Source organism: Nelusetta ayraudi, unplaced genomic scaffold (genome assembly GCF_046127955.1).
Source record: "Nelusetta ayraudi isolate G7.1 ecotype Tasmania unplaced genomic scaffold, CSIRO-AGI_Nayr_v1 ptg000084l, whole genome shotgun sequence".
Lineage (NCBI taxonomy): Eukaryota > Metazoa > Chordata > Actinopteri > Tetraodontiformes > Monacanthidae > Nelusetta > Nelusetta ayraudi.
In genome coordinates this window covers 7,133,154-7,159,238 of record NW_027466134.1, presented here as the reverse complement: position 1 = coordinate 7,159,238, position 26,085 = coordinate 7,133,154, and the positions used below count along the sequence as shown (strand labels likewise).

Here is a 26,085-nt window from a genome sequence, read left to right as displayed (position 1 = left end):
GATTTGGGTGACCTAAATGAATTTTCCAACCTCATTTTACTGCTTCTCAGACAAGAACCAACAGGTGGGTCTCATAACTTCTGTCATTTGTCCTTTTATTAACATGTCGACATGCGAAGTGCGGCAGGTGCAACAACCAGCAACGTCTCCTTCATCTCTCAGATGTAAACGCAGCGAGACGAGTCCGACCCAGAGGTTACATAAAGCCCCGGCCAGCGCCCTCACTGAGGGGAAGTGCTGAGCAGCGCGCTTTAATTTGGCCTGCAGTTACTCGTTAACTCGGCCACGATGACTTTGCAGCGCTGCTTCCATGTCAAGAAAAAGAAAAGATTTGGTTCCTTGAAAATAATTTTAAAAGCAGCAAATGTACAGACATTCTTAACAAAAGTGATCAGAAATCAAATTTTAACAACATTTTTGCTATAATTTGTAATTAAAGGTGCATCAAGACCAAAATCAGTAGTTTATTCTCACTGAAAGTGACAGACTGGTAAATTTAATGCCCTTGACACTGACTATGAGAGGTTACTCACTCCAATCCTAGAAAAAAATAAATGACCCACACTGCTTTTCAACTAGGTAACAGTTTATGTAACTAGACGAATCCCCGTCCTCGAGGGCCGCACTGAGCAGGAGAACGGAAGGATTTTCTTTTATCGGAAAGTCGCTGCAAAGAAAAAAGCGTTTTTTGTTGTTGTCGTTGTGCGGCCGGCAGCCGGGAGGAGGAACACAGGAACACAGGAGGCCACACGTGCTGTGTGCAGAATTTCAAACAGGCAGCGGTGCAGACGTCCAGGCCCGGCAGAGGGAGGAGGGGACACAAACTGCATTAGGCCCCTCGTAAATTCAAGAAAAACAAACAGCGGGCAAATCTTCGGTCGCTCAGAGATAAACGTGTTTGTTCAAGAAGCTGCCGAGTCAGCCAGCGGGTCTACCGGCACCGGTCCGTGTTTAATCAGCTTGAAAACATCTTGACTTGGTAAAAAACTAAACCAAACAAAAAAAACACAACACACAAGCATGTAAATACTGCTCCCACGGCTCTTTGCTGCAGCGGGAGGAATTTCTAAAAAAAAAAAAAAGAAAAAAAAAGAAAAAACTTTAAAAAAGGTTGCCGACAAGCAAAAATATGGATGATTCGACTTCTAAAACTATACGGCTCATAAAAATCAAATTCGAGTTCTACTTTTTCATAAAGCAACGCAGATGAGTCCTAAACCAGTTTTCTGACCTAGGACCATATATACATTAAACACACGACTGCTGATCGGAGGAGAACGTCGTGTTGAGTCAACATGCATTCGTTTGGTTCCAAAACACAGAAACTGCATCGGCTCGGATTGGAAGTGGGAATGTCAGCAGGGTCCCACTTTTGCTTTTTTTCATAACAAACTACATGTTGGGCACTCAGGTATCCTGTTACCAAAGGGAGGCCGCATCCAATAACTCTTTAAACGTGCAGCAAACCTCCAACAGCCTCGACGTAAAGTAGCCGCTGAAGTTCAAAATAATATTAATGATAAAAAGTTCAATTATCTTTACAAATCAATTATGCTCATTATGTCTTCTTTCTTCTTAGTTTCCATTTTCCCTTTTTAAAGATAAGAGTTTTCTTTCTTACCACTTCCACTTACTCAGAGGTATCACGTGTCACACAAACTGTCGAATGACATTTCTGAGGAAGGTGGAAATTCCGTCAAAACATGTTAAGGTAAGAAAGAAAACTCTTGTCTTTAAAAATGAAAAATGGAAACTATCTTTACAAATGCTTCTCCTCAGAATGGAGTCCACCCAACAAACGCTTTGGAAATCCCTTTGTGATCTCACAAAGGGCGCCTCATGCCAGGTGTTGGCTTTGCCTTCTGAGACCGTTTTTGCCTCCTTACACACATGGAAGGTTGGTGCCATATGGGACCTTTAAGAAAACTAACCTGACCATTTATTCTGGAATATGTGTTTTTCAGTCATCTATACTGTGCAATATGGCCTTCTCCAGATTATAATGATATTTACTAGACTAGCAGCTCCAGTTTCGGGATGTACATGTCTGATTTTTATTGATAACTTCTGAGAAATCAGCGTCACATCCAAAAAATATATATATATATATATATATATATAATTACCCCCAAAACAAATGAGAAACGTTTCTTCATTGTCCAAAGAATCACAGGTGCTGCTTCACTTCACTTCATTATTTAAATTTTTTTTTCCCCCTTTAAACAGTCACAGGGTGGTATGCGTCATAACAGAAACCACCTCACACTGGAGCAACAAAGCTCAGCACTGTGATGGTTTCACATCTTCACATTGTCCCCCTTGCGGCAGCTGCAGCGGGCGAGCCTCCAACATGATGGCAGCATCCTGCCCTCAGCGTGGCACCACGCACACCAATAAATCCTCGGAAACTCCAGCAGAAGAGGGGCGGGCTGGGTGGGAATGGGCGCTCTTCACATTTTTTTCTCTTTTTTTTCTTCCCTCTGCCAAATATTCAAGTATGGAGTCTGTGTGGCGCCTGGATGAGATGGTCAGATGACACCATGGCAGGCCCGCCAGGCATTTCCCTCATCTTCCACTGAACATACGGTCACATGTTCTACAGAGCAGATAGAACCGTTTCTTTCTCACAGCCTGCTTTTGAGAAGAAAAAAAATTCACAGTATTGGGGGAGCATTCGTCCCCGGATGAATTCATTCTGTAAGCTCCTCCCCTCTTCTGGTCCGCTACCTCGTCTCGTCCTCCGAATCGTCCCTGGGAGGATCCACTGCAGGCCCTGGGGAGGGAGCAGGGGGGGAGTTTCTGAGGCCAAGGGGTCAGGGGTCAAGGAGGGAGCCATCAGGCCTAGTCCTCCATGGTTAGGACCAGGCGCGTGCCGCGGCTCAGCAGCTCCTGCTCGTGGGAGTCCTGCTCGGGCTCCAGGGCCTCCTCCGAGGTGCTGGCGATCCGCTTCCCGTTGGCGCTCCAGGCCGTCCTGTTGGCACTGCCGTCCCCTCCTCCTGCTCCTCCTCTTCCTCCTCCTTCTCCGCTGCCACCGCCGGACGCCCCGTTGGCTGTGATGGATGTGTCACCAAAGGTGAAGGTAAGGTTGCCGTCACCGTTGAGGAAGTCGTTGTCGGGCTCCTTCAGCTGATCCTGGTTCTGTGAAAAAGGTTGGGGAGGTGGAGGTGGGGAGGCGAACACACACACACACACACACACACACACACACACAAATGGAGGACAGAGTGGGTTCATGTGGCATGAACAGACTGACATTAACGGCACAGAAGATCATAGGGGGCACTGTGGATTTAGAAATAAAATAAAATGGAAAGAAAAAAAAATAGAAAAAGCAGAGGGAGGGTGGAGATGTTGGCTTAGTGGAGCGAGCAGCAGCAAGTTCAGAGAACAACAACAACACAAACTGGGCGTGCGTTTCGCTCAAATTTTGAAGGTGTGGCCTCAACGCTGCCCCCAGTGGAGACAGGTGAGCCTCACACTCAGGCTTCTCGCAGGTATAGGATTTCAGAGATCACCCCCCAACCGTTTCCCACTGTTGATTTGACCGTGTTGCATTGTGGGTAGACAGAGGCCCACACGATGTTCTCACAGCTCTCAAACTAACCAACTAACTGACCGGCTGGCTGACGATCAATAGTGTGTTCATGTCCTCGGGGGCAGGGGGAGGGGATTAGCCGACGCTGGGTCAACTGGGATTACAGCGATGATGGGATTAAAAAAAAACATATTGCATAACAACCTTTTATCCCGACAATCGGCCGGGACGGCAGAGGAGGAGGGGCCACGGCTACGTTCTCATTACACACATGCAGAGGATGAAATGATAAATAGTTTCTAAATGTTCTTGTTAAATATCATATGAAGCAGAATTAAAATAAACCTAAAAAAAATACAGACTTGTGTCTTTTCTGGAGGAATCTAGTCAATCAAGGCTGCGATGAGGCTGGGAGTTCCCTCTTCAAACTGACTGTGAAAACCCAGGGCTCTTTCCCTTCCATTCATCCAACACTCATCGCACATCAATCCACAGTAGAAAATAGTCCGTCACTGATTCACTCTTTTAATTTGAAAATCTGCCGTGGAGTTGAGTGAATTGTTATTCACTTCAGCAACTCACATAATTTCTTATTTGAAATAATTTCTTAATTGACAAACATAAACAAGTTTTCCGATTTTGTGATTTTTGTGATATTTCTTAATGAATATATTTTTTTTTAATAATCATGAGTACAAACACTGCGTTTGACATCCACAATGAGTCTCACATCTTTAATTATTTTCAGTACAAAACATGATGGATAATATATGTTTTCAAAAATGTTGTTTAAAAATAGCAGGGGAAAAAACAAGCAAAAAAAAACAGGACAGCAACCCACAACAGGAGCCACAACTCTGGGAGACCTTCAATTCTTATCATTTAATAACATCCTTGGCAGGAAAACAGGCACATGACAAAAAACGTTATTTGATGCAACTCTTCCCAGCGTGGACCCTGATTACATGAACAACCTACATTCTTGGCTGCGGAGCCGTGCACTGCGTGTGCACGGCTTCAGACACACACAAGAAAGCATCCAGCGAGACACAAGGGCAGGGGGGCGGAGGAGGGGGCGGGGGGAGTTTTTGGGTCACAAAAAAAAAAATCTCAAGCAGCTGAAATGAAAGGAAAGAGAAAATATGTGAAGGAGGTCTGGGGGTGGGAGGGTCGTGGGGGGCGGGGGGGGGGGCAGGGGGGGGGTTGCAGTCGGCTTAATGGAGGTTTCTGTCTAAAATATGAGAGCGCGCTCCGTGTCTCAGAACAGGGATCAGCATTGAGGAGGCCGCATGAAAAGGGGTCTTTTGTGCCCTCTGAATACAAAGTAGAGCTTCTCGACTGTCTGTTTTCTTCGGGCCTTGTTTTGTTGCCGGCGGCTATGGGGACACGCTGATGCAATTACAGTTCTCCGGAGAGGAAAATCTTTCAAAAAGGGCCTTTCTGGGGCACGGAGCAAACATTTAAAACCGACTCAAAAAAAAAAAAGCTCCTTTAAGCTAAACTATCTTAAAGCGGGAAGGTTAAACTCTAAGCTCTCCGCTATTCTCCGCAGCGACACCAGACGGCCCTGTTTTGCACACAGAGGGCGTTTTTAAATGTCACCGCACTCTGAGGGCTGTGCCAATTAATTATCAGGAGTGTTTTAACATCAAGTGTTGCCCTCGGCTGATTAAAGCACATGACCTCAGGTAACCCCACATGCCACACTACACCGTCGCTTCCCTGATGTTCTACCATAAGTCTGTGTTTTACTCCCCCCGCCCCCGATGTGAAAATCTCACACTTCCTGTGTTTGCTTGTTGTGTCACAAAAGGCGACCGTTACCTCACTCACACCTCTGCAACTTGTTGGCTCCGCCCTCTGAGGCCGTTTTGGTTTTTTGTCCCCTTTCGAACTTGTGTAAGGTCCAACAAAGCATCAGAATCAGACACAAGCTTTTTACAAGAAGCTGCAAACACAGGGCTAAATATGCCCATTCCAGAAGAGAGGATATTTCTGGAGGGGGTGGGAAGAATTTGGTTGGTGGATAAAATATTTGTGCAGTCTTGCTCCACAGTACTTTGGAATGTTAAATAAAAGGTCTGAAAGGGGACCTTTAAAGGTCACGAGATTTATTTTCACAGGAAACGTAGGCTGCCTTTGAAAAAGGCACAAAAAGAGTGAGGGCAAGAGTGAAACGACTCAAAAATGTTTCACTTCACATTATCTGCCGGGGGCCACAAGTCAACATGCAGTTTTTTTGTTTTTTTTCCGCAAAGCTGGCTTGCAGTTGATTTTCTGGCTCTCATGTGGCACATAACGGATAAATACACCGAGCAGAACATCCAATGACACCTCCCCTTTCCCCCCGATAACCTGGAGGCTGCCCCTCCTCTTTTGTGACTCACCTCGTAGGCCTGAGGGCTGGTCAGGCAGCTGGCCAGAGGTCCACAGTAGGCCGGCAGGGTGGAGGTGAGAGGAGGGCCGCTGTGGGTCAGAATGGGCTTCAGGTAACTGGGGAACTGTTAAGGATGAAAACTCCAGGGAGGTGCAGACAGAAAAAATCCCATCACCAAAACTTCTTCCACTTAGCAGGTCATTATTGTGTTCCTTTGAACAGAGACCAATTATGCTTAACAGATTTTTTTTTTGGTTGCCCAGAGAACTAGACACGTCTCACTTCAGACCAAAGTCTCATACTCTTAGCCAATTTTTCGCAAGTTCGGTGAATGTGAAAGGTCGTGAAAGGCCGGTGCACCGCTTGAGGAAGCATCCAGCGGAGCACGTTAGCAGAGCGGCCGTGTTTCTTGCTGAGGAGGTCAAAGAGGAAGAGCCCTGACTGGGTGCAGATGATATAACGAACCATGAAATCTCGTTAGAAATGCTGCAGAAGAGTAAAAGCACTGCACTTATTACAATCACACACACGCAAACGTGCACACACACACACACACCAGTGCGATGGATTAATTTGTCCGCCAACTCGGCTTGCTGATAATGCTAATTGAATCAGGAAAGAGTTTGTTCTGGGTTTTTTTTTATTATGATTTTTTTATCTCATGTCAATCTGACTTGAAATGGATGTGGTTTCCTACCGGAAGCCCCTTTTGCTGCCAGCTCATGACATCAGTATGAATGTGGCTTGTAATGCTATGAGACGGCCGGACATTAAGTGCCAAAATCTGTGCGGGACTTTCAGAAACAGCTGAAGCCAAATGAGCAACGACGACGAAGCCTCATTTAGAAAAAAAAAAATAGTCCAACAGGCTGAATTACAGGGTGCAGAGGGCGGGAGGAGTGGGGGGAGGGGGGCGAAGGAATAAGAGGGCGATCCCAATTTCCTGTTATGCTGGGGTTGGAGAGCTGTACTGCTTGGCTCGGTTACAGGAATCCTTGAGGAGCATCATCTCCAACCATCACCGTGGAGCGTGTTTACCTTCGGCCGGACCGGAGCTGCGGCTGCTTCTCCGGCGAGCATCACCGGGGGAGAAACACAGCTGCTGCTGCTGCTGCTGCTGCTGCCGCTGCTGCTGCTGCTACGCTCAAAACACAAGACAATGAGCCACCTCGGGGGAGCATGGGAGCGATTGTTGATCAGAGTGGGAGGAAAACGTGAGGATGAGCTGTTCTCACGGAGGGTTTTTGATTCTTCTTCAGACATATTTGAGGGGGAGGGGGGAGCACAAATGGATGTGCGAGAGCCAAGACAAACAGGTGGTGCCGGCAGTTTGACGTCCGGCGAGACAAATGCAGAGGGAAGACAGCCAAGCGGAGCTGCTGCGTCGCTTCCCACAAGAAAAGTTGAGCGAGGAAAAGGATACTTGTGATCGAAGGTGTACCACATTCTGAAGAACCAGGCGCTCTCCTGCTTGGTTTTACTCTGTCCTTCAGCATGAGAGCCTTCCTGAAAACACACAAGACAATGAAATGAAAAGGGAACATGTAGTTATCAGGTGGTTCATCTGGCTTGGTTTTGCTCCTCCCTGGGCCCCTTTTAGAGAAATGATGAATAATGTCATTAATGATGACAGAGTCTGTGGTCTCATGACCAGCGGTGCAGATCACATGACGCAGAGGAAGTGGAGACCGCAACGCTTAACAACATGTGCTGCCAGAAAACAGGCGCAAAAGTGGACGTCATTAGAACTGCAAATGCGCAGAAGCCTGAGGAAAACATGAAAGGGATAAATTGAATTTTGGAATTATATATTTTGACCAAAGAAGTGGGATAACAATTCCTCAGTCCCTTTCACCTGGATTCGTTGAACTAATTTTTCTTATTTTATGACAACTTGAGTTTAATCTATTTTAGTTCATATATATATATATTATTACTGAGAGAAAAAAATTAAAAGGTGATTCTGTCTTATGTATGTATGTGTGCACACACACACACACACACACACACACACACACACACACACACACACACACACACACACACACACACACACACACACACACACGCACACACGCACGCACGCACACACGCACACACACACGCACACTCCTGCTGACTGCTGACTGGGCTCCACATCAGCATAAAAATTAAAGAAGTACAACAGTTTCCACAGTAAGCTGGTAGAGGTTTTCTTTGTTGTTTTTTTAGCTGGTTCTAAATTCGGTCCTCACCCCTTGCAGGACCTGGAAGTTGTCTCCACCGAGCTGCAGGTCCTCGTCAGGGTCCACACCGACTCTAGAGGAGGAAGACAATGGGAAGGGAAAAAAATTATAATATACTTGGACTCTGAATGCTTGAATAAATTGAACCACCCATAAAAACCTGAGTGAACTTTAAAAAAAGAAGAAGCTGCAGCTACAGACACGACTCATTCGGTGGGGGCAAAATACCAGTGAGAAGTTTCACTCATTCAACCTCTAATCTTCATGTAGTTTGACTTTGCCAGCTCACTTTTACCGAGGAATATTTTTCTAAAACTTTTATCTGTGTGTGTGTGTGTGTGTGTGTGTGTGTGTGTGTGTCTGCTGCAGATTTGTCTCCAATTGCAGCAGGAAAAAAATGGCTTTGTTGGAAAAAATGAAGTTGTTGCAAAGAAATTATCGCCGAGTTGATCCAAATTTTCTATTATAATTTGAATTGATTGACGGATTGAAGGAATGCTTTATCTGCCGCCAAGATAAAGAACAAAGTTGAGGAAATAACATGCATGACTGTTCTGTTCCCCCTCTCTCTGACAACTATACCTACACTAGCCAGGTTCGCCGACCTGCCAAGTAGTTTAAGCTCAGCACACTGATTGAACGCCGACTGGCTCAATATCTGAAGATATGAAAAGGCAAACATGTGGGAGGACAGTAGCACACATTCCAACTAAGCAGAATAGGGTCACGGAAACCTAGTAGTAATCTGTGAAACTGTGAAATTATAGCAGAGTTTCCACTGATAGAAAAGCCCCAGTGAGCATCAGTGCAGCACTTGACTTGGAAAAGTGGAAAACTTTGAGACCAGCGGCGTCAGTGAAGAAACCGCTTTGACAACGCAAGAGACGGAAAATACCCGACGACCGCTGAGGGCATGATTATCACGATCATCAGTACTTTATGAATAGAACTGCAAGAGAGCCGTAAGATAAGAAAGATCTTTTTTTGCTTCATAAATCAAATCATGAAACACCCAAAATAAAACGGTTGGCGACTTCTTTCACGGCGCACATTAGTAGCATGTTAAGCAATGAATGCTAACTCTGTTTGAAGTGTCTTTTGTATATTTTGCCGCCGTTTAACTAAACAATGTGATGCTACAGGCAGCTCTGCTCTCCCTCCCTGTTTGGCAGCCACATAGGATAACTGATAACTGTAATGTGTCCACAGTGCATAAAAATAGCAGTGTTAGCTAGATTAGTAAAGTGGCGAAAGTAACTTAAGTTAATTTAAAACAAATCCAGTCTTTAAATGTATGTATGTATATTCTATATACATATATATATATATACATAAATATTTTCAGATTTGCAAAGTATTAGACTTTATCCTTGCAATCGGCCACGGATCCGCACATAAGTACTGGGTTATGCATTGGTTGGCCGTTGTTCTGTGTTTCGAAGCACTAAACTAGGCTAGGCTAACCACGTTGTCAGCTGCCAGCTGTATCTCTCTCTCTCTGTCTCAGTCTGATAATCAAGGATTTAACATTTCTAGAGATGTCGTATGTGTTTTCAGTCTTGGTACACACACACACACACACACACACACACACACACACACACACACACACACACACACACACACACACACACACACACACACACACACACACACACACACACACACACACACACACACAGTTTCTAACCATCAGACGGGGGGATTATAGGGAACACAAGCAGATTTTAAAGGGGCACTTTTAATTCACATAATCTCCAGCGCACAGTCTGAGTCTAATCCTGGTGGAGAGAGGCCGAGGCCAAGGTATAATACTGCCTTTCAGGCTCAGATGCGAAACTAGCACCGACACTGAGGTGAGAATTAGCGTGTGGGTGTGTGCGTGGTCATGGCTAGATGGTATCAAAGATTCGTCAGGAAGTGACGCAGGTTCTAAAGTCTGGAAAAATCCCATTGAAGACAAAGCTAACGTCAAAGAGGGTGGCTAACATTCATAGAGATAGGCAATGATTTTACCCTATGTAACATCCATAGCCTCCAAAACTGTATTCTTGACTGGTACCGTAACTTGAATTCTTGAACTGTGACTCGGACCCCAATCCTAAACCTAACCATCACCCGAGTTCTGATCCTAAACCCAACCGTTGAGCGACTGATTTTAGCTCGGACCCTCCATCTCCTCCGACGAGAGTTGGGAAGAATCTACGTCACTTCCTTTCGAATCTTTGACGCCATCTAGCCATTACCTGTGTGTGCGTTTTGCTTTTAGCCCTTTCACAACAGCTTTCTTTTCTTTCCAATTTTCACTTTTAACAGCATTTTTGGGAGCGGCAGGCAACAGGCACACAGCCACCGTAAAGACTTTTTTGTGTTGTTCTTTTCTGGTTCAGAGTAGACACACTTTCATCTACAAACACATAATGAACTCCAGGAGGTGGAGGGTGCAGCATGTCCACATCAGGGAACACTGCTAAAAAACAAAGAGGTGCAAAGGCCCGTTGGGGAAGGATCTGAGAGATTCGAGGCGAGCGGCTGGAGGGGCCCCGCAGAGAGGCCCGGCCCAGCGTACATTTCCTCCAGAAAGGACGGGTCAGCAGTACCTGACCCGTCCTTATCAGTACAGTACCTTCACCTTAAAGCAGCTCTAACCTTCGGTGGAAATGGCGAAGTGACGAAGTAAACACGCTGCAGCGCTAGTTTATTGATGTGGGAAAATACAAATAGTGGCCTAGCTGGAGCGCTCGTATGCGTTCAGGAAAAACACCAATATCAAATGCAAAACAGGGATTGACAATAACGTCGTAGCAAACGTTCAACACTTTTATTACTTCGTCTTTCATCGAGGTCAATTATTGGGTTCCATTCCGTCATTTTATAATCTTATGTATTTGTAATAGTAGTATGTAAAACCGCCTCTAAATCAACGTGTGACGTTGCCGTATAGTGGTTCGTCCGGCGTGTCGGGTCGCGCTTGAAAGTTACGCGCCAGTGTAGTTACAGCCAGCACCCTCTCTCTTCCCCCCCCCGCAAACCCTCCTTCCTTCCCCTTTTTTTTCCCGAGTACTTGTCAGATCAGTTAGCACGTCGCTGCATCTTCTGCATAGCAGAGACTGACCTGTTCTTGGCACCGCCGTGTGAAAAAACAAAAGAAAAAAAAATTGGCCCACAAAACTGGCCTTGCAGGCGCACAACAAAGGCAAGAGAAGATTTCACATCACCCCCCCAAAAATCATGAGTTACTCTCAACACCCGAGCAGCAGCAGCAGCAGCAGCAGCAGCAGCAGTAGCAGTAGCAGCAGCACAACGCCATCAAAAGGTCAAACAACTCCATCAGGAACCGATTTTTACCCATTTTAAAAAGACACCCCAACGCAGCCCTTTGCTGGGAAGGAAAGCAGAAGTAAACAGTATGAAAGAAGATTTCCCCTCTGAAGCAACCCCATGGTGTCCCAACACCAACCAGCAACCAGGAGTTTGCACACATGCTTATACGCCACCTGGAGTACTCCCACTTTCCTCGCCGACAGCACTCTTCCTGTAACGTTTCGCTGCCCCTGAAGCTGCCACATCACAAACACACACACAACACATAACACACACACACACACACACACACACGGCATGTTAAAGGTAATAAGGGTTTGTGTGAATGTACATTCTTGTTCAACCACGGTTATAAAATATAAAGGCTAAATGTTTGTTGCGTGACATCTGACTGCAGATTTAAAAGGGCCAGCAGATGCCAGGCCGGGGGCGTCTGTTCATCTTAATACATTGAACATCAGCCTGGATTCATAAGCGTTGCTGGAGCTGTTCAATCGCCACACCTCCAAAGGCTATTAAACTCCGCCCTTCAGGCCGGACTTTGTTTATTTCCCCTCTAAACCCTTCCTGGCAGAACAAAAGAGCGCTCGGTGTGATTATTTAGATGGTCACGTCGACGTTACACGCTTTTGATTTAATGTCTTTATCCACTCGGCTGAGACTCAGTCATTCATGTGAATGGCAACTTGTTTGCACTTTATTGCTATTTAATGTTAGATTTCTCAGTTATTTCCATAATGAAATGATGGAAACAGATTGTTCCCATTGAAACAGTCCTGCCCATTTCCGGCAAAGCTGCATCATTTTCCTGTTAGTCCTTTTAATTTTCCGTGCAGAGCAACTCAGCCAACCGTCATCAACAAGCATCTCGGCAAAGGAAAACTAAATATGCAACACGCCTTTTTCTCTACACGCTGTGAGTCACAGAGAGCTGACAGTTGGTGAAGCAGCTGTTTGTAAGCTTGCTGCGTAAATCAATGTTGGAAAAAAACCACACGTGACACGTCGGCCTCGTCAGCTGCAGCTATTTTAACAGACCGTCAGATTATTATTAATTGCGGTTTGTTTCAGAATTTGTCCCGTCCCACACCACACTTCCTGCTTTCGTTGTACCAGGGGAGGATATCGACAGATTGAGAAGCCTCTGTCTCTGTCTCTGTCTCTCTCTCTCTCTGTCTCCTTCCTGCCTCAGCTCAGAGTGATCACCCAAGGATCTCTTCCTCCACAACGGCGCTGATGGGACTCGGCAGATAAGCCATCAAACCCCGGTAATAGAAAGCAGATGCACCATGCAGCACATCAACACAGCTACGGCAACAACACACATGAAGACCGCGGGCCTCCTTCAGGGATCTGTTTTAGTTCATCTCTTCGACCGAGGCCTGAAGCCTGAGCTCGTCAAGCAAGTCCAGAGCAACTCTCTCCCATGTTCTGTGTCATGTGCCCCTTTGTGAAAAGTAAAAATGTGTAAATTTATGCACATCTCCAGAGGACTGAGGACAAGTATCCGCCTGCCAGGCCACGCTCATTGCCGTTACCATGGAGGAGGTCTTGGCAGTGCTCTAAACCTCCGGCAAACACAATGATTCCGGCCTGGTCCGAGGAGGCATCACCTCTAATAAACAGAGTGTGTTCACTCGGGACTGTCGCAAACACACACCCACACGGACACACACAGACACATCAGAGGGCCGTAATCCGGTTTGTCGCGACAAATAAAAAGCTCCCACAGCATCGCAGTCGGAGGAGAAGTAAGACACGCCATGACGAGGCAGCAGCTCATGGAATAATAACATTCATGGTAATAATAAAGGCTTTCCATTTGGCATAAGTGGAATTTAGGGAACAGAATCACTTCCCAAATTGAAACTGGCAGGAATTCTTCAACTACAATCTGACTGGGCCGAGAACTGGTGAGGCGCACGGCTCTCTCTGGCCCCATCTACTGGGCAGAGATGAAACTGAACGCACTCAAAGTCAACCTGAGGACGATGAAGGATTAAGTGGGTTCGGATCTAAAACCTAGTGCGAACACGGGCAAAGAGGATTGCACGAAATTAGTCTGACAATGTTTTGGCGGGAAAATTCAGTCAAAATGAAAATCAATTTTGCAAAATGATTCACTTTTCCTTAAAAAAAAAAAAAAAAACAGCAACAACAAACCTTTAGTAGCTTCTAATGGTAAGAAAGTTTACTGGAAACAATATTCACGTTCATCTCGCATCTTCTTTCTACTGGCTGTATTGTCCACGCCAAAACGCTAAACACGCTAAGGCGATAGACATCTAATTACAACTGCTGTGATTTTTTGCTATTTATGTAACTATGAATGCTTATTTTTACCTAACAAAGTTTTTTTTACATTATCTTTAAGTGACTTCATAGATCTCAAATCATTCTTACCCTTGCCCCAATCGATGATTCAATTTTTCTTACACATTACCCTTAAAATAGATAACATGCACATGAGTGATTTACATAGCTCAAATCACTCCTGTGCATGACTTAATCCATTTTACGCAAACAGTGATTTAAAATTTTTCACACATTACCCTTAACATTCCGGATGACGTGCATAAAATATGCAATTTTAAGACAAACCAGTGGAGCACATTATGCCTGAATGTTTTAAAAACAGTACCAAAATGTTCAATCACCCTTTCTTAACTCATTTGCCCTCATTGTTAAAATTCCATTTGCTGTGTCAGGTTGAATTTCTAGCAACGTGAATTGAACTTGCTGAGCAAACTCATCAGAGGCGTCTGGCTCAGGCAGCGGTGATGTTGAGGTGTGCGACTGCGTTTTGTTTACCCGATGTGCAGCCAGGACAGCATCGCCGTCGTCCCGCCACCAAACACCCAGACGGTGAAGAAGACGATGAGCAGTGTGGTGGTGAACATCATCTGGCGAGCGTAGGTGGCCGTGTCTCGGATGGCCAAGGCGAACGCCATCGCCCCACGTAGACCTGTGGATGGGCGTCGCGTCAAAAGACACCGCGTTGGATTTATAGGTAAAAGATAATTGAAACTCTGCAGAGCCAGTTGTGTATTTTTTTTTTTTTTGGTCATACAATGACAGCATGCACATTAAAAAAGTGAGATTGGATAGGAGTGGCAAAAATGTTTGGCCATACCAGCAAACATCATCATGTGCTGGAAGTTGCCCTTGATCTTGTGCCTCCTGCCCAGGTTGAGGAGGAAGGACAGCGGATAGACATTCAAAGCTCTACCAACAAATACGGCAATCTGACGGGCGGAAGCTCAGGAAGTCTTCAACATAACAAATCAGATCACAAATCCAGGCCGCTATGGAAAAGTGGACTTTTGATGATTTGATTGTTTTTTTGCAGTTGTTTTTTTTTTTTTTTTGGATGTGACAAACGCACAAATCCTCCACAATGACCTAATTCTGCAGCTGTTGCTGCTGGTGGAGTGGGGAATTAAAATTCCACGAGACGGCTCCAAAACATGCATGTTTGTTTGTAGTTTGCTTCAAAAAGGATACGAAAGCCCCGAGGATGAAGATGGGGTTGAAGATGTGATTCTGGAAAGTGAACAGCGCCAGGCCCATGTAGGAGAAGATGAAGTTCTCAGCCAGGAAGTGAAGGACCTCAAAGAGCTGCACACAAAAAATAATACATTGGGTATGATTTTCAAATCAGAAACATAGAAATAGGCATTAAGAATATCTCCTTAATGTGGCTCTAATACACAATTGCAATTTAATTTGATGTATTTCTTTAATAATTTTGATCACTGTTACGTTTTTTATACTTTTCATTATTTCCATTTCTTATTTATTTTGTCACACGAAACAGCTGCAGGCTGCTTGGAATTCGATTAGAAAAAAAAAAAGGAACGTGTCATGCAGTGTTCCGTCTAATCTGCACGCAGTCCTCATGACTGACACCCCTCAGGAGAAAGAGAACAGTGGTGTCAGGAGGGACGTCCTCAGACAACCCTGATTAAGGTCACGGCGGGCTGATCGCTGAGCCATCTGGCCTGCCGTGCTCACAGCCGAGGGCTGGCTGGGGTCCCAGCGGTCCTCAATAAGGGATATAAGTTGATTACATTAAATGAATACATTGGGAAGCAGGAAGAGGTGAGGCGCGACCTGCTTGGTGCGTATGGTGGACTCCTCCGAGAGGTTGTTGTAGGTGTAGTGAGCCTGAGCGATGCCACAGAACAGCACCGCCACCACGCCTGCAGGGAGGGGCGACAGACACACACACGCGCGCGCAGCACGTCTCAGCGCCATCACACACACACACAGCAGGGAGCAGGTTACACATTAAAAAAAAAAATAGAAAAAAAAATCTGAACTCTTGACGTGAAGAGATTCTCCTGCCACACCTATGGGGGGCGCTGCAAACTTTATGTTACGCCATTAGTTCTACATAACATGATTATCTATTCCGTTCATCTGCTGCACATAGGCTGTGTAATCTGCATTTAAATCCCCACCGTGTTCGATTGGGATAGCAGACGTTCTGAGCTCGACTGGTAGCTGAACTGCCTTTAGCACAATGAATGACATTGTAGGCATCTACCTAAAACAGGGGTGTCAACTGTGCGGCCCACGGGCCAGATCAGACCCACAAACAAGAGTTTTTCAAAGTATAAAAACGAGCTGCAGTTCTTTAATTAAAGAAACTGCTTTTCTAAATGTGTCCAACTGGATGTCGAAATAGCGTTTTTGCTAAGCAAACAAACTGTTAATACTGGGGCCGAGCAATTAGGCCCAAGTGCAGCCACACTGACGCTTCGCTGTCTTTCTGCCGACCCTATTACCTATTAGGTCTCCTATCTGCCAGTACCACCCTCATTGCCCCAAAATGTCTCAGTCGAAAAAGAGAAAATTGGATGCAGAGTGCAGAGCACTCCAAGAACACAACCAGTAAAACAAAGAAAACAATCTGAAGTTCTTGTTATTTTTAAGTCATTATTTTACTATGATTTTACTGGTGGGGCTTGCTTGGGAATAGATTTTTCTCTATGTGGCCGTGACCTAAAATCAGTTTAACACACTCGACCTAAAATGTTTAAATGTTCTTTTGATAGAGCATAATTGAAAAAAACAAACAAAAAAAGGTGTGCAATCTGTAAAATGATATAAATAGCCAAAAAAAAAGCTAAACTAAATAGCATGGTGTGTCAAAATCTTCCCCCCCAAAAAAAGGAAGTGTTTGCACGTGGATGAAAGGTAGAACAGTGGATGGGAGCTGAGACCACTCCCTCCATGGACTGACTCTGCCGCGGCTCACCTGTGAATCCGCAGGCCTCGGCTAGCAGGAAGGTGCTCCAGGACATGAGGAAGAAGAGCGCCGTCTCCAGCAGCGGGAAGCAGTGCAGCTTGGTGAACTTGGTGACGTAGCGACAGAGTTAAAGACAACAGCAGCAGTGTTTTGGAGTTTTACTTCTCACTTCCCTCCTACACCCAAAACCCCTCATTTCTAAAGGCCGGCTGAGCAAAGAGGATATGAGAGCCGTGACGACGCCCGTGGCTGCACCCATCATGAAGGAGCCGCTGAAGATTCCCAGGAAGACGCCCACTGACGTGAAGAAGGCCGAGGCGTCAAACGTGTGCGTGTTTGACCCTCTGGGCTGGTAGGCCACAATGGATCTGAAACACATAACCAATATTCTTAAAAAAAAAATAAAAATACAAATAAAAAAAGGCTCTATTTCTTCTTGTTCAAGTTTAGTTTTCAAATAATATATTCAAGGGATCTGCTGCAAAACAGTTGTTGTAAAAGCTGCTGCCCTCTCTTCCAGTAGAGGGCAGCAGAACGCTGTTGTTAAACTTCCGTTGAACACAGATTTTTGGGTCTTCAGGTCTTTCAGCCTTGCAAAATCACTTAACCGATAAGCAGAAAAAGGATATTTAGACCCTGTTAACAGCCTGCTATTTAAAAAATGTTCTGCTAACACTAATTGCTGTGCTGGACCTTTTCACAGGGGACAAACATAAGACTCAGTCTCATAGGGTTGTGCCAACACCTGTCTGAGACTCAGTGCCACTTTGTGACATCACAAAGGGCACGATTTCTAGACTAAATGCTTTAGCAGGCACTCCCTAACAAAGTGGAACAAGCACAACAAGGATGGATTCTTCCCACTTCTGGGAAGTTTGCCGAGTTCACTGCAATCATTGTTGAATTTGGCATCATTAGGGACCTTTACCACAGTAAAAGAAAACAGATAAAACCACAGAGGGGATGGGGGGGGGGGGGGGCATCTAGATCAGCAGCAGCATGACGAGTGACGTGAACTCACGACGACAAGACGATGGCCACTGCGTCGTTCAACACGCTCTCTCCAAACAGCAGCGCGTACAGGTCGCCGTCCGCATGCAGCTCGTTGAAGATGGCCAACACCGTCACTGCACGGCAGAAAACCAATGCAAACATCAGCGGCTAATTCTACACCTGCAGGCCCCGAGGTGCGTCAACAAGTGCAGAGCAAAGTCCCACCGGGGTCCGTGGCCGAGATGATGGCGCCGAAGAAGAGGCAGTCGGTGTAGTAGAACTTGTTGTCCAGCTGTCCGACCACCTGCATCAGTTTGACCACGCCGTACATCAGATTCCTGGGAGAGGGTTGGGGGAGGGGCAGCAGGGGAGCAGGTGAGCAAGAATATCTGCGAGCGTGAGGCCACTTTGGAAAAACAGGAGGCTGGCTGGACACTCACCCAATGACGAAACAGGAAAGGGCGGTGCCAAGGAAGGCGTAGGTGAGGATGGAGCCAAGGTTCCTGAAGAAGTGTCTCTACAGGTGAGGCAGACAAACACAGTTCAGGCTAATGTAGCACGGCAGCGGGATTGTTTGGAGATTCATTTGTGAGATCTTTGCATGTCCATCTTGGGAAGATCCAAAACACAAGTGCCTTCAACAGCCAATAAATACTGGTTGTGAGTAAAGCAGGGAGCAACCGCTCCAACAACTGCTCTTAACAGAAGACAAAGAAGATACACAGGAAACGTCTGCAAGCCTTGCTAATGCTAAAGCTTAGATATGGCAGTCGCAGAAGTTTACGGTTCAAAGAAAAAGAAAGACAGAGCAGCGCCGACGGTTTGTTTTTTTCTGTGGAAAGGATGCTTTTCTCTGCACATTCAGCTCCCCTTAGCGACAGTTCAGTTACGCACCACGGCGCATCGCATCCTGCAGCACAACAGTGACATGTGGTTAATGTGGCACCAGTGGGGAGCCTCGAGCCGTAGCCTGCTGACTCAACTGGAGGTCTGATTGCAACAAAGATGCGATAGACCACGCTTGGGATTTTAGAATTTAAAGGTTTGCCTATGCCCAGACATTTGTATGGGTTCTCATCCAGACGGAGACAAAAAAAATAAAATAAAAAGCAAACTGATTCAAGAAACATTCTACCTGGAGTGTAAAAAAAAAATAGGAGGGTTAGCAGCCATGTTCTCTGTTGGAAAAGCCAGTGATTTTACTGTAAATTTGTCTTGTGGTTTTACGCAAGTGCATTTTCCTGACAAGTCTTTGCTGAAGGTTTGACCCTGAGGGGATCCTTATCTGTCAAACAGCTAAAAGTCAGAGGATTCAGTTGCCTGTCCGGTTGTAAAACAAACAGTGCCGCTGGTGGGTTTTCTGTTTTTCTCTCTCTGTTCAGTGTTTTGGCTGCAGATTCTCTGGACTGATATCGGCTGCAGCGCAGAAACCAAGGTTCTTGCCATTCCTCTGCAGATCTCCTCCATGTGGATTTTAGACCGACGGGACGTTGCAACAAATCGTTTAAAACAAAACACCACCTCACATGATTCTCGCTTCCTTTTTCCTGAGGCCATGTTTCGACTCAGCAAATAGCTCACTGCCTTACTGTTTCACAAGAAAACACACACACACACACACACACACACACACACACACACACACACACACACACACACACACACACACACACACACACACACACACACACACACACACACACACACACACACACACACACACACACACACACACAGTTGAACGGTGCTCCAGCAGTAGCTGATGCGGTTACTGGGTGGAGTCCTTCTCCCAACCCCAAAGCCCAACATTTACTGGACATACTGGATATTTAATGTCGGCCCCAGGCTCTCTGTATGTTTGCCTGCTATGCTGGTCTGCCGGGATTCACTCCTGAGGTCGGACCCCCGTTTCAAGCCAATGAGAAGCGGCGGCATATTTGCCAGAGCCAGAAGAGCAGATTCACCTGAAGAATGATCTGCATCTCCCGAGCCGCTGGCGTGCCTCTGAGCAAGGCATTCCATCTACACTCTAATCTTTGGAAGGATCTCAATTGCACAAATTTCATTGTTTTCACTGTTCTCCTCAGTTTGAATTGATAGTCACGGTTGACTTTGCTGAAGGTTTGACCCTGAAGGGATCCTTATCCCATGACTCAAAGTCAACCTTGACTGATTCTGACTTCGCTCCAGTTTAGTCACTGATGTGTACAGGCCCAGTAGTTTACCAAAAACCCAAACTAATTTGCGACTCTGCGACACTTGAGCGAAAACTGTCGGCGTCAGCCCTTCGTGTCTTTGTCAGCACAAAACGCCAGAGGAAAGTGGCAACATCTGCTGTGGACTTCCCTTCTCAAGGGCCACTTGTGTTTGGCAACGAGTGAGCGCTCTGCTCTCTGCGCGAGGAGCGAGTCGCGCTCTCTGCCGCTCTAGCCATCCGTCCAGTGAGATGGCACTTTCCAGAAGGAGACTGTGCCACTTTCAGATGATTAGACGTCAGATAAAAATCAATGTCGCTGTGAGGTTACGAGGAGAGCTAGCAAACTGCGCTACGGAACTGAGAGCGGAAAGTGACGTCACTCACAGCGCCCCCTGTGTGTGTGTGTGTGTTGCTCACCTGCCTCTTGGTTACAGGCCAGACTGATCATGTTAATGCATCTCTTCCTCCCCATCTTCAGATCTTTACCTCCCACCCTCAATACACCACAAATCGTAATGAATGATGGACAACGCAACACTGAGCGCTGTGCTGTAATTTACAAAGCAAAACAGAAGTCACACCAAGAGGCACGTTGGCTAAGTGAACCATCAGTTACGTCCTTGTCCAGTGCTGCTAACCGGAATAACCATTAAAAACTAATCATGAAAAGTCTCAGTTCGGCGCTTGTCAAGATGGATGCGTGAGGTTTCAGCTGTATCGTGCATCACCTGGCACAGGTTTACAGTCAGTCACAAACACTGGACATGCAAGGCATTAATCACCTTCTTAAGGCTGTAGCCGGCGTGGAAAATGATCGGAGGCAGCAAAATGTTGAAGAATACTTCGGGGTCAAATGTCACCTAAAAAAGGAGGAGAAGATACAGACTTGAAAAAATAATGACTTCAACCTGACAAAACAAATCTTGTGTTGTTGTTTTTTCGTGATGTTTTGTTTTGCCAAGCCGTTACCTTGCGCAGCATGTCGTTCTGCTCCACATTGTGGATCTCTCTGGAGTTGATCTCCCCTTTGAGGGTGTACTCAAAGAATTTACCGCTGACATTAAGCAGCAGGGTGCTGACGGGCCCCTGCGTCAGCATGCAGCTCGGCGGCGTCTTGTTGTGATAGCTGGTGGCGGGGATGCCGTAGCGCAGGATCACGCCCACCAGCAAGCCTGAGGACGAGCGTGACAGCAACATGGCAAACAAACAAACAGAAAACAATAAATATTCATTTCAAGGCTAATCCCAACTGATCACCTGAAGGCCTCCATGACTAGAGAACCACCCAAAAATGAAAAAAAACAAAACAACAAGGAGATAAAAAAGGAAAAAGACACACACAAAAAAGAGGGATGAAAAGAGATGAGAAATAAAAGCAGAAAATGAGAAATGTGTTGAGAGAAAAATAACTCAGGGAGAAAGCAACACAAATCAACACAAGACAGCCAGGCTGGAAACATGATACTCCTGATCAGACTGCGCCCATCTGGACAGGAAGTGTCAAAATGAAGACGTTGGCACTGGCAGCATCACACAGTCCACAGACGTACACAGACACACACAAGACACATGCACACCTGTTTCAGTTGTTCTTGCACAATAGTGTCACATTAGAATTGAAAAATGTAGGTTCTTTCCAGCAAACGGGAAGCTGCCAGGAGACGGTCATGAAATACCATCCTCTCCGTCAATGGATTTTTACAATTACAAAAAAAACAAAAAACAATATGCTGTTTTCTACAACCAACAGCATTTCTTAAAAAAAAAAAGATTTCAGCACAAGTTTTCATATTTTCATGGCCGACTGTCCAGAAATGAGCAAACTAAAAACAAGCTCCAGCAAAATAACATACATGTGGGAATACTTGGGTTTCCCCAACACGGCAAAGACAATCAATATACTTTCAAATCCACAAACGCACAATAGGAGTATGTTTGCCCGTGTTCAGTTCGTGATCCTACATCTGGAAATAGTCGTGCTCAGCTGTGACTTTTTCCATTTCTGTATTTGTATCTGTGGCCTGCTGCCACGTAACCGAGGGCCCGGTGAACTGTTTGCTTCAATGGGACTTGAAAAAAACAAGTCAAAGTCTGCCGTTTCCATGTGAAATGTTTGGTTAATATGTGACACTTTCAGCCCATCATTCCAACGTTGTGTATAAATAAAAAAGAAACTAATCAAGAACAGATGAGGCCAGCTGGAGCTGTATCCATTTTGTTCAAGCCACATAAAAAAAGACTGCTTTGTACGACAAACACAGCAGCATTGTCAACCGTCTGCGGTCATGGTTGTTTTTTTTTTGATAATGTGATTTAAAAAAATATATATCAGACTTTGATATTTGTTTACTGAACCTTACTGAAATGAAAGTGCTTCCCTTTATCTGTTGAGAAAGATAAATGTAACAATGTGTGTTTCCCGGCTCAGATCTCAGTGTGTGAAACACCAATACACCAACATCCCTGGAGGAAAACACACAAACTCAGTGAGACAGAAATACAACCACAGCCTGGATGGCAACAGCTGTCATGAACTGTCTTTCAGCTTGTGTTGCCTTAAAGGCATGGTGTGTACGATTTAGCGGCATCTAGTGATGTCACATCCTTCTGTTACCTGCGTGGTGGGAAAGTTTCACCAGCCGATTGACATTTGCACCTATTGTAGAAACATGTTGGCGCATCATGGTCAGTCAAATCATTTATGCTCATCATAGCAAATGACACGCGTGAATCTTTTTAACAGAAATTCTCAAACAGCTACTTTGTTGTAGTAGTTTGTTGTTGTTTGTACATGTTGCACAGCCAGTTCTCAAACTTGAGAAAATCAGATGGTGCTGTCAATCTCAACTTTATCTCATCGTCGTTCTAGAGCACGAGGCCAAAGTCAGGATGACACTGACAGAGGCATCATCCCATTCCTCAGGCTGTTGAATGGGATAGCATGTTGAACATTAACTGGGGAAGGCGCGGTTCTTCTGATAAGTGTGTGTGTGTGTGTGTGTGTGTGTGTGTGTGTGTGTGTGTGTGTGTGTGTGTGTGTGTGCGTGTGTGTGTGGATGCAATGCATATGTGTATTATGTGTATTGGTCTGGGAGTGTGGGGGTGGGTGAGAACAGGAGTCTTCCTAGCATCAAATGCTAGTCTTTAGGGCTGCATAAAGTTGCTGTGGCGTGTTGACAGTGGAGATACACACAGCCCGGACACGAATCATACAGCGGCCCAGCCAATTAGGAGTCATGTCAGTCGGCGGGCGCGTGCGTAGGTCACTGCTCACAGTCACGCCGATGTTCCCGGCGTTTAACTGCGCATCGCATCGGTGGTGATGCGGCACAAAACCATGCAAAGCGAATCGCGCCAAGCTCGCGAGGAAGAGAGAGAGAGAGAGAGAGAGAGAGAGAGAGAGAGAGAGAGAGAGAGAGGTTATGCATTCAACAACACGTAATCCCTTACAGCCTTTACCGTAAAACATTGCCAGGCCGGTCTCGTGCAGGAAGCGCACCCGCCGGTGCTTGAAGAGCCAGATGGTGAGGATGGTGAGGGTAAGCAGCAGGATGAACGTCAGCAGGTTGACGCTGTCCTGTCGGTGACTTTCCTCAGCCTCCTTCTCGGTTGCCAGCTCCTCCATTGCGTCGTCCTGCGCCGCCGTCACTCGTGGCGCCGCGCACAGCGCTGCGATAATCCAGAGGGGCGGCAGCGGCAGCGGCGGCATCGCGGGCGGCATCGCGTCCGGCTTCCGCCTCGGCCGCTGCGGCTGCGGCTGCGGCTGCTGTCGGTCCATGGCGCGGCTCCTTCCGTCCCTGCTGCTGCTGCTGCTGCTGCTGCTGCTGCGGCACTGCTCACTGCACACCGCCTCTATGCCATCGCGCTGTTTGAAGTGGAAGGTGCGCACAGGGGCAGGGACAGAATGTGACATGCCGTGTTTGCGGAGCTCCGAGTTCAACCTTTTAAAGGAACACTGCGTGACGGACGGAGACGCTCCAGACGCCGCGCTGCGCTCGCCGAAGGAGACCAGAGCACGCACACGCACACGCACACGCACACACTAGTCTGCTGCTTTCAGGCTACTGAGTCATTGTCCTGGGATTTTGATGAATATGCACTTCAGTGCCCCCCCTCCTTCTCCCACCCACCCCCGGACGGGAAATTCATTTGTACTGTGATTAGGACAACTAAAATGTGGCCTCTCCTTCTTCTTCTTGCAAAACGGACGGATGTGTGACCTAATCAAGGGGTGAAAGTGGCTGGTGGATGGACCCCTGCAGGGGCACAGACGCGACTGACACTGTCCTTATCTCCCGCCTTGCTCTAAGACTTGATAACGCGCATTGATTCATCAATTTCAGATGGAAGAAAAATTGTTTGAAGCCTGAAGGCGAATTGGAGCTGATAGCAGCCTGGATTTGCTTGTGTGTTTGAGGAGGAAACATCCCCCCGAAGGCATGTGACAAACAAAAGGGAGTGGCTGCTCTGTCCTCTGACCCAAAGAGTATTCTTTCCTTTTATCTTTTTACTTCTCTTTTAGTTTTTATTCAATTGATTTACACATTTGTAAATTCTGGAACATGAGAAGAATGCAGTTCCTTCCTCTTCCTCTTTGTAAACAGAATGAATCTCTTAACATTTACACAATTATTCCAGTAGCACACGGAAACTGTAGTTGAAGCTGGATCCGCCAGACTTGGTCATTTGCAGCACTTTTTTAATTTGTATCCATAAAGGTTCTCGAGTAGGTAACAGTGTTTGGCCACCACACACCTTAAAAAAAACCTCAAGATGCAGTAAAGTGTGCAGGGCTCTCATTGTTTTGTTTACCTCATAGCTTTGAATTAATTTGCTGGATAACAAGTATTTAAAAAAATACATTTATTGATAATAAAAGTAATAGTGGAGACATTTCAAATAATAATTGCATTTTAAAAATCATAAAATAAATAATCTAATAATTTAAATAATAAAAGAAAAGTTCTGGTCTGCAGCACACTGTCAATTTACAATGAAACTTTGACAAGTCTTAACAACACGGTTTCTCAACACACAAGTGTCTTGGGGTGTTTGATCACAGAAACACCATTTAATTCAGATCTGACCGATTGCACATTTTCTCTTATGAAGATTTGTTAAACACATAATTGACTCTTGACCTAATGGGCCCTAGTTGTTGTTGAGTTGAGGAACAAGGTTGCACTGCACAACAATTACAACTTGCCTAACTGGTAAATCAGCCCCACATGACAGGCAAAGGCAGCTGGGAATGCAGAGTTCTCCAAGAACTGAGATGTGATTCATATAGATTTTTTTTTGTCATTTCCAATTTTGTCAGCTGGTTGCTCCAAAAGCATTCCACTTTGTAACATTGAAAACGCCTTGAAATAACTTTTACACACCCACTTCACAGCCTCATCAGACTCCATCACCAGGTGGTTATGCAGAATGGACAGAGAAGGTGTCAGGAAGCGGCAGGCCTCTGAGCATCCTTCACAGCGGCGTGATGGGGGGGATTACCTATTCTTAGAGTGGCCGAGAGGCTTAAATTGTGAGCTAATCTGATGTCTGCTTGGATGTGATTACATTTTTTTTCCTGTTATGTTCTACTGCAGCGGTGTGATTTAGCTCACAGCTCCTGCTACGCGCAGTGTAATCACAGTGTGACAGATTTAATGCATCAGTAGTGGTCGTCACTCAAAGTCTCTTTATTTCAACGTCTGTCTCGAGAGGGAAGTTTATGTGAGCAGCTATTTGCGGTCAAGACAACACCCAAAGACGTGTGACCTGCGTGCTGAAGGTGGTGCGTTCACTGTAAGCCAGATAAACACACCTCTTTAAGAAAAGAAAAAAAACTCACCTGGAGGATGAAGTATAAATATGATACTGAAAATACAGACAAAAACACACATTTAAATATATTTACACAATTAAAATACAAATTCAAAAAATATTTAAGATTTTCAACAACAAATATTGATCAGCAGCGTTCAATTTCTTATCCAAATATGTCATTGCATTACTCGATTATTTTAAATGATTTAGACAGTATTAAAAATAGAAAAATTCAACATTACAATAATGTGTCGTGTGATACGCATCTTCACATTATCGACGAATTGAAACTGTTTCTAAAATAAGGAACGGGTGATAGTTTACCGTGTCAGCCGGTACAGAAACGCCTCGTGAAGGGCTCGC

The 26,085-nt window shown here is 45.6% G+C and overlaps 1 protein-coding gene across 3 annotated transcripts; it reads right to left on the bottom strand.

Annotated features, from left to right (window-relative positions):
* Positions 1 to 74: 74 nt before the first annotated feature.
* On the bottom strand, positions 75 to 25,762 carry slc9a7 (solute carrier family 9 member 7). 3 transcript variants are annotated; one of them, XM_076045296.1, is made up of 18 exons: positions 25,748 to 25,762; positions 23,365 to 23,770; positions 20,875 to 21,077; positions 20,688 to 20,765; positions 18,149 to 18,225; positions 17,934 to 18,046; positions 17,737 to 17,842; positions 16,937 to 17,083; positions 16,725 to 16,825; positions 15,575 to 15,663; positions 14,966 to 15,079; positions 14,595 to 14,706; positions 14,273 to 14,426; positions 11,635 to 11,697; positions 8,147 to 8,210; positions 7,336 to 7,418; positions 5,923 to 6,028; positions 75 to 3,138 (listed from the first exon to the last, which is right to left on the bottom strand). In XM_076045296.1, the coding sequence occupies exons 2-18, from the start codon at positions 23,681 to 23,683 to the stop codon at positions 2,842 to 2,844; spliced, it is 2,226 nt and encodes a 741-aa protein (XP_075901411.1). In that variant the 5' UTR covers positions 23,684 to 23,770; positions 25,748 to 25,762; the 3' UTR covers positions 75 to 2,841. The 3 variants fall into 3 exon arrangements, with proteins under 3 accessions (XP_075901411.1, XP_075901409.1, XP_075901410.1); XM_076045294.1 differs by lacking the exon at positions 25,748 to 25,762 and having other exon boundaries at positions 23,365 to 23,968; XM_076045295.1 differs by lacking the exons at positions 11,635 to 11,697; positions 25,748 to 25,762 and having other exon boundaries at positions 23,365 to 23,966.
* Positions 25,763 to 26,085: the final 323 nt, after the last annotated feature.